This window comes from Pagrus pagrus, assembly GCF_965226575.1.
Source record: "Pagrus pagrus genome assembly, chromosome: 3".
Lineage (NCBI taxonomy): Eukaryota > Metazoa > Chordata > Actinopteri > Spariformes > Sparidae > Pagrus > Pagrus pagrus.
In genome coordinates this window covers 16,947,289-16,956,073 of record NC_140187.1, presented here as the reverse complement: position 1 = coordinate 16,956,073, position 8,785 = coordinate 16,947,289, and the positions used below count along the sequence as shown (strand labels likewise).

General features: G+C 37.6%; 1 protein-coding gene across 1 annotated transcript; it reads left to right on the top strand.

Moving 5' to 3' along the window:
• Window positions 1-1,083: 1,083 nt before the first annotated feature.
• Window positions 1,084-4,964, top strand: tusc2b (tumor suppressor 2, mitochondrial calcium regulator b). The gene is made up of 4 exons (XM_084349142.1): window positions 1,084-1,240; window positions 2,184-2,414; window positions 3,898-4,018; window positions 4,114-4,964. Exons 2-4 carry the CDS (start codon window positions 2,266-2,268, stop codon window positions 4,177-4,179), a joined length of 336 nt encoding a protein of 111 aa, XP_084205268.1. The 5' UTR covers window positions 1,084-1,240; window positions 2,184-2,265; the 3' UTR covers window positions 4,180-4,964.
• Window positions 4,965-8,785: the final 3,821 nt, after the last annotated feature.

Below are 8,785 nucleotides of genomic sequence, written 5' to 3'. Positions count from 1 at the left end.
TCAATAAAACATGGGTCATTTGATGTCATTGTTACGATTTTTTATTTCACATTATAACAATATTATCCAACTTCTTGACCTTAATCAAATAACAAAAAAGGTCAATTTCTACATAACATTGCTTTAAGTTTGATAGACTGTGTGTTTGAACATGTATGTGCTGTTATAATAGCCTCCACTCTTCAAGGAAGGCTTTCCACTGGATTTGTTTCAACATTGGCTGCAGTGATTCGCTCTTGAGTAGCCACAAGATCGGAGAGGTAAAGGCACTAAAGGCCTGGTTTGCTGTTGGTGTTCAAATTCATCCTCATTCATTCAAGGGTTTGAAGAGGTTAAAGTCAGGGTGCAGGCCAGTTAAGTTCTTCCACGCCAAACTGATGATTGTGTTTTATGCAAGCTGTTGCTGTACAGTTGAAATGACACTATTGTCTAAAACATTATGTTGCATGAAAAGCAGCCCAAAGCACCCAAAACTATGAGGTATCCATATGATGTCAATGTCTTCCTAATGGTACTGTACAGGCAGTAAGCTTATATTTAACGACTTATGTAGTGTATTTTACTTGAATATTTTCATTTTCTGCTACTTTATACTTTCACTGCACTACATTTTGGAGGCAAATATTGTACTTTTTACTCCACTACCTTTTATTTTATTTAATAACTTGAGTTGGTTGTTACTTTGCTGATTGCATGCAGCCTCAGAGCCAGAAAAGTACATTTTTTAATTACCTTTTTATCATTATTTGCAATTAGATTGAAAAAAACCCAAAAACAATAGTCCAATAATCAGAACAATGCTAAATATCAAATCAGATATCAAGCAGGCTGATAATCGGTCGACCCACTGAATACAGTATGTACATACATGTACTGTAATCTACATATACTTGTATAAGTGACCTTTACTTTTACCAATGTAATAACTTTTACTCAAGCATGGCTTTTGGGGACTGTTACAGCCCTGGCTGCAAGTTTTTGCTCCTGTTTATCACTCTAGCTGCTGCCATTGCAATTTTCTGGTGTCCCACTCCTGTCCATGCGGCGGCGTCGTCAGCTCACCACAATGTCTTTACCTGGTGCCGGAGAAGAAAGCGTAGAAGAAGAACACTGGTTAGCATAAACAGCTAGCGTAACTGTGTGTTTTATGGGGTCCTCGCTTGTACAGATTGAGCAACCCACCAAGACAAATCCATCAAAAAACAAATCAGACCTGCGAACGCTCCAAACCTTACTTTAGGTAAGTTTTCAACTAGCGAAGCAGAAGCGACAAACGACAGTTATCAGACCAGCTAACGTTAGCCGTGTCGGTAGACGTAATTTTGTGAAGGAGATAGAAACATGTTGACCTGACAAATGCTAATAACAGAGCGCTAACTGTCTGCAGCTAACGGTAATGTTAGCAGCCAGGACATAAAGTGACATAACAGCCACTGAAACCAACACAAGCAGGGGCTGTTTCTTAGCGGTCTTGACGGTTGGAACTAGCCAGCTAGCTAGTAGCTCGGTTAGCTCTCCTGCCCAGATAACCCATGTTCCCCGAGCCCTCTTGACTGAGCAGAGCTGAGCAACGTTATTCAGCATTTTTTTCCCCTAACTCTCCATGTACTAATTTAACCTGCTTTTATGATAGCACATAGTAGACGTGATGCCAGGCTTTACGTTAATGTGATGTTGTATTGTCTGGTTACACTGTCATGTAAATGGCCTGCTACATTCTGACATATGGACATGGGATATATGACTGGAAGTATATCTTAGCAGGAGTCAGCATGGGCCTTGTACTGTGTCTACCATGTTGGCAATGAGGTCACTTGAATAATGGCATCTACTGTATCTTCTTACACTGGCTATACATGCAAATGCACATGTGTGTTGTAGTGAGGTGTAGTATATTTGTTTTCATTTACATATTGAAGGTTAAATATGTCTGTGGTGCCACTCACTTTGTCCACAGATTTAAAATAGTGTGTGATACCAATAAACATGTAACTAACTTGTTGTTTTTCTTTATCTTTCAATCGACCTTTGGTTATACTCGTGAGATCATTGAGGGGTGACCTCATTTGCAATGACAACGGAAAGGAGAAATGCTAGTATAAAATGGGATGTTGAATGTAAAAAGATTTTGCTTGTGTCGTAAAGGGACTTAACTTATCTCTTTCATGTGTCACTTTTCACAGGTTTCATATTCATCTGGTACAGTCACACTGTAGCACTACTGGCAGTCCTGTGACCCGAGAAAATAATGTGCTGCAGCTGAAGATGGGTGGTAGCGGCTCCAAATCCAAAGGATTTTGGCCTTTTTCTGGCTCAAGTAGTACGGATGATCCAACCAAAGATGGAAACGAGCAGTCACTGACGAGAGGTCGAAGTTTCCTAAGTGCAACACCTTTTGTGTTTACTAGACAAAGGTAAATATAGGCTCAGTAGCAAGTAACCCCCCACCATAATTGTTTATTTTTCCTCCAGTTGTATTTGGTTATAAGTTTGGAGTAAATGGTTTTTAGATTAGTTCGAGGACCTTGTACCCTTTGCGTTTAGGATTTGAAAAGGACTTGCCATTGAGAGACGTACCAATGTTTTCACAGAAAACATTCCCACACATTCACACTCAGCCTGCGTTGTTAACACAGGGCAAGACAGAGTCATAAATTCACGTTGTTTGCACAACAGTTCTGACCCATCTACTGGATCACACTATAAACTAGGATTTGTAGGATCAGGTGATATGTACAGGCCGACTGATATTGGCCTATCACAGATATATCCGCATATGTCTTGCCCAGTATGCAACAATATGAATTTTTAGAGATTATAATCCAGAAAAGGGTGCTGGGTTAATTTATAATTGTTAAATTCCCAGTGAAGTTTACTGTTTCAGTGCACTGGGGTTGTTTTAGTTAACAAAGTTTATTGTTAGACTGCAAAATATCCTGCCCTTGTTACATATCTTTGTCACAAGCGTTTGATAACCACATTTAATATGGCACAATCAGCCAATATATCAAAATCTGAATATGTTACTCACTAATATCAGTATCAGTATTAGCCCCCAAAAAATGAGTATCTGTCTTGTGATATTTTGTCACCGAATTTCCACTTTAATGTGTCCACTCCATCATCAATTCCCTCGTTTAAATCCAAAAGAGTGGGCACAAGCAGAGTGCACTGCTGCTGTTGGTGATGTGTTGTGGTCACAGCTGCCCTCTTTTATGCCGCTGTTGTACTGAGCTGTTATTTTATTAACATACTTTTTAAGACCGGGCATTTTACCCAGAGGAAGACAGATGACTGAGTGCTTTGATTTCTCACACTGTTTTTAGTTAAAGAAGCCATGGCACCAGCTGGTTGTGGGTTTTTTTTTCTTTCTTTCTCATATGCTTGTGGTTTTGACATTCTGAAACCACTTTTTTTTGTAGTTTTTTGTTACTGTGTTTTTTCGTGGCTTTCTCATTGTGTAACACTAAATACAGTATTTGCAAAAATAGTGTTTGTTGTTCAGTAAGGGCAATGTTGATTACGAATAAATCGATTAGTTGTTTGTTCTATAAATTGTAAGAAAATGGCGAAGAATGTCGATCAGTGTTTCCCAAAGCTCAAGATGATGTCCTCAAATGTCTTGTTTTGTCCACAAAACAAAAATATATGCATTTAAGAAGCTGGAATCAAAGAATTTTGACTTCTTTTTTTTTTTTTTTTAAATTGATCATTTATCAAAAATGGTTGCACGCTGATAACTAATCTATTGTGTATTATACTGTGATTAAAATGTAACGACTCTTTTAATATTTGTAGTATATGCTACAAGCTGTGATTTTAGTATCTACTGAATGTTTGCATACACACAGGCGTATTATGTATGTACAGATAATTAATTTTGTCTCTCTGCTGCAGCTCCTTGTACTTTGATGAAGATGGCGACTTGGCCCATGAGTTCTATGAAGAGACAATTGTGACAAAAAATGGACGCAAAAAAGCCAAGCTGAAGAGGATTTATAAAAATCTAACACCTCAGGTGAGGAAAATAATCCCTGCACCTGGACAGTATACACCAGCAGCTGTTCTGTGTTATGACTCCTTATAATTTGAATATCTTTTGTGTCATTCCAGGGAATTATAAAGCTGGAACACCCTTGCATCCATGTAGATTTCCCAGTTGTCCTCTGTGAAGCCTGATGATGTCTGAGGAGCTTCACACACTGTCCACTGTGTCAACTCCGTCCTGTGGTTTCCCCTACAGCTGGAAGCCTGAACCACCTTTTAAAATAACATGATCTCTTGATATATTGATGATGCCCTTATGTGTGGACAGGCTGATGCCTCTGCATGTGATCTGTTTTTGGCTTGTGTGCAGTTAGACACAAAATAGGTCACCAGTGGAGATCTCGAAGGGTGCCAAAATGGCTAAATCTACTCAGTTTACAGGTCATGGTTTGTATGCATGTAAGTGTGATTGTGTGCGCAGACATGAGGTGAAATGTGACGGAGTCCTGGATCAGTTGCTGCAGATTGTTTTCTGGTATGATTCACTGAACCTCGAGGAGTTTATAGAGAATGTTTCCCTCTGTCACAGTCATATCGAGAGCGGGAAAGTTTAAGTGCACACTTTAGTTTTTTGACACCATCTTTGAACCTTGCTTCATTATGCATGGAACAGGATCTGCTTATCAGTAATAGCCAAGGGAGTTGACAATCAGCGGCCCACAACATGTAAAGAGGAATAATGTCATATTATAATGTTGGAAGGACTGGCTTCAGAGAGCCACACATCATGTACACAGCAGCAGTGAGTCTAGTAAGAGATCCTGTTGTTTCCTTTGCTGCTTTGGCATACTATGTTTCACTTTTAATTTATTATAACTGTTTTTTAATTACAATTTAAAATGCTAAACTGTGTCATGGCATTTTCTTTTATATCAATACATTATATTTGAACATTGTATTAAAGTGCATTTACTCTATAAAGGGGAAAGAATATCCATCAACTTATTTTATAAGCATTACCTTAAATATCGAGAGTTTATGTTGCTGGTGAAGCTGTAGATATCTGAGGCCATGGAGGTTGATGTTGTTGCAGTATTTTTTTCTTGGATTCAAGGAGTTTTTGGCAACCTGTGGGTGTTGCAGCTGGAAGTTACAAATGGTAGGTATTTTATTGGCTGATTCAAATGAAAAATGTTAATTTCTAAAAAATAATTATAACTGAAGGTTTACTTCTTTGTAGAGATATTCTGATACCATATTTTTAAAGTTTGATACAGAGTACCGATCCAATAGCAGTGTATTAAAACATATCATTATCATAAACATCTCTATAGTACTGAACCTGTATGGATCTGATATGATTGCTATCATTGTGCGGCCTGGCTCAGGTTTTGTTAAACATACATACAGAGAATGATGCCATAAAACTTCATTTTTTATATCTAGTTTGACCATCAGTCATAACTGAAATGTTGTTTATTGTATGAAAAAAAAAAGTCTTTAAAGATTACTTGGTTTCAGAACAGTGCATAGACTCTGACTTGCGGTACTTGATCCAAGATTTTAGGCTGTATCTGAAGCATTTCCCACACTGCTATATGTATTGGGACGGTCTTCCTTAGGCTACTACTGACCTTCTCCTCCATCATATATCCTGCATGACTGTGTAATGATGTGACCGAAGAACCATACACGGGTCAAGGTAGTTAGACCTGCATGATGGGAAATATTTACAGAAACTAACTGAGTGGCTTTAAAGAGAATCATGAACTCATTATTTCTCCCGATACACAACCTAGTTTGCGATTGAAAATATATCGCAATGATGGACTGATTTAATTTCTATCGCATCAAATTATGTTCTGTTCTTTTAAGTTCCTTAAGATGAATATAGAAGACATCTCCAAAGTGTAAAGACTGTATGGACAAACTTCTCTGATAAAATTATTTTTCAATAACCTGTGTACGGCTTCCTCCACCTGGAGTTTGTTTAGGAGGCTGCTGGTAATCCACACTGAAATGCTAAGAAGATGAGGAAAATTACAAGAGGAAATCCTTTTTTATCAGTGTCAAATGTGGCATTTATATAACAATTATTTAGCCAGCTTATAAGAGCTATTTGTCAGATAATCTTTAAAAACGAAAGGAGTATTCAGCTTTATTTTTTAAACACTAAAATGAACTGACAAGATTTTCATACGCCCAAGTCGTGGATATAATGCCCCTGACCTCCTGCTGCAATTAAATAGCCACCCGCATAGGAAATTGCAGAGGCAAACCATTGTTGGGAGGTGTAGTGTGTGTGTATGTGTATCTGCTAATGAGGGCAGGGTGAGGTTAAGACACAAGACGTAAAGGCCGTCAATGTTTTCCATGGGAAAGGATTTTCCACAAGGCTGTCTGTGATATTGGTCTCCTTAGAGGATAAAGAGGTCTGTGCCAAAATCCACTCCACTTTATTGCTTCCATGATATGATTTTACTCTACAGATGACTTTTTATCAAAAAAAAACCTCTGGCTCAGAATCTTTTTCAGCTGAGTGTACTGGAGACGCGGCAGCACAATTACTTTTTGTTGTTTACTTTCACAAAGCTGTAATAATATGGGAGGCCATGAGGTGAATTGCAGTATTGGGGTTAAAAGGAAAGACTTGACTCAGCTCACCACCCACCCACTGACTGTGCTGACAACAGTTCGGGCGCACAAATCTCAAAGTGAGGTATTATTCACAGGAACAGACTTTTACATCATTTAAAATCATGTGAATTACTCTATATCCTTAACAAGCTGCATGTTTCATACATGACGTGTCTGAAAGTTGTTTTTTAAATTTACGTATTTAGGAAACAAAATCAGAGACGTGAAGAATAACTTAGATGATTTACCTGTGTACTCTGGAGGAACTGTTTTCAAAAGAAAGTCTATTAGTCATAAAGCCTGAGATTGTTTTCTAAGTGCAAACAGACCTTACGAAAGACCTTTTTGAAGTAATTGACCGAGCTCTTTGAGATACAGTCACTCAATTTAGTTCAACAAAAGGTTATGAGTCAGCTTTTCAGCTCATGAAAAAAATTTTTTATGACACATGAGGCTAAACCATCTAGCTGTTATGAGTTAATGAGTTAACAGCAGCACAGTATCGACATGCACAATTAGTCCCTATATGGTAAAGTCACATTGGTGCTATCAGGATTCTGCCCAGTAACTTTAGAGACAATGTAATGGCCCTCATGTGACATCTTTCTTTACACATATCACATAAAAAAACAAGAACCTGGTGTTCTCAACACATCATTAATTATAAGTACTTTTTCAATTTCAGCTGCTAAACCTATGTTTGAAATCAGTCAGAGAGAAGCTGGAAAAGATTGAGTCGATAAATGTCACAATAAAACAGTTATTGTGTCATTACTCATCATGATGTTCACAGCTATAATGATGAACTATTGGCACTTGGAAATTTGTTTTTCTGTTCCAAAACCTTCATAATAGAAGCCTTTACAAAGTGTGGGTGTGTGTGGTTTACCCAAACAAACTTTTCACTTGTCTCAGCCGTCACCTGAGGATCATGACAAAGCCATATCTATCAGAAATTCTGGTAAAGCTGTGAATGTTTCAAATGCTATTCACTGAAATTCCCTCTGTTCAAAAGCAAAAGTTGGCAAAACCTCATGCTGAAGTACAGGTCGACCAGAGGTGGAGTCTGCGAGATATTTAAATACCAGTCAGCGGTGGATTTCCACACAGAGAGAAGAACTACTTTTGTCTCTAGACTTTGGAGATATGGTAGAGAAGAATAACAATTTTTGACCCATACCTGTCGATATCTTTAATAACTGGAACAGCCTCAATAAGCAATTTTCATCTGGAGATCAGAGAGGAAGAGCTCCCAGGTAAGAGGCATTATTTTTGACACACTGTGAAGGAACATATCAAAAGCGTATTATTCTGTTCTTAAGAATATAAATGTTTTCTATATTTGGTTTCTTTCACAGTAGGACTATATTTGTTACCATCAAGAGCCAGCTCATACTCAAGCTCAAATGTTTAGGACAACCTGACAGCTTTTAAGTCAGTGACTGTCCTTAGAACAGATTCAAGATACAGCTGTGACTATATTTATACTATATACTATACTATAACACTTTTTAATATGAAAATATTGCCTTATATGAAAAATTGCTGGTATTTATTTTAGTTTTTTTAAGTAGCTAAATGACGTACAATTACACTCAATCTATGGTATACTTTTGGGAAGAGACATACAAATACAACATGATTTAAGTGCGCTCCACCTGCTTTTCTGAATGCAATTAGGATATACAAATGAATCTAACCATGCCTCCCTCAAGTGTCTAATGTCCTTTTCATTTATTCTTTAATTCAGGTTAGATTAAAACGTTTTACTGTGTACACTGTAACAGTTTTACAAAAACTGGCTCATTAGAAACACAATACAACATTTTTATGTGAGAGAAATCTAATTTTCATTTGGTCCCATCAATGAAACTTCAGCCACAACTCAGAGGAGGGCTCTGAAGGACGGACTACTTCGTTTTTTATTCAAGGGGGGTGAACGGCACTGGTTTGTAATTTTACCCTCAAATGTATGCCAAGTGCGGCCATGAGAATAGTTCATTATTAAATAAGACTACTTTAAAATTAAAACACCGTACTGTGTCAATAAATACGATAAAACAAAATAAAAATATGTCTTTAATAAATTCCTCAACCCCCCTACTCAAGAAGTCAATACACTGAACTGTTGTTACTCAACGGACTACTCGTCATCAGCGCT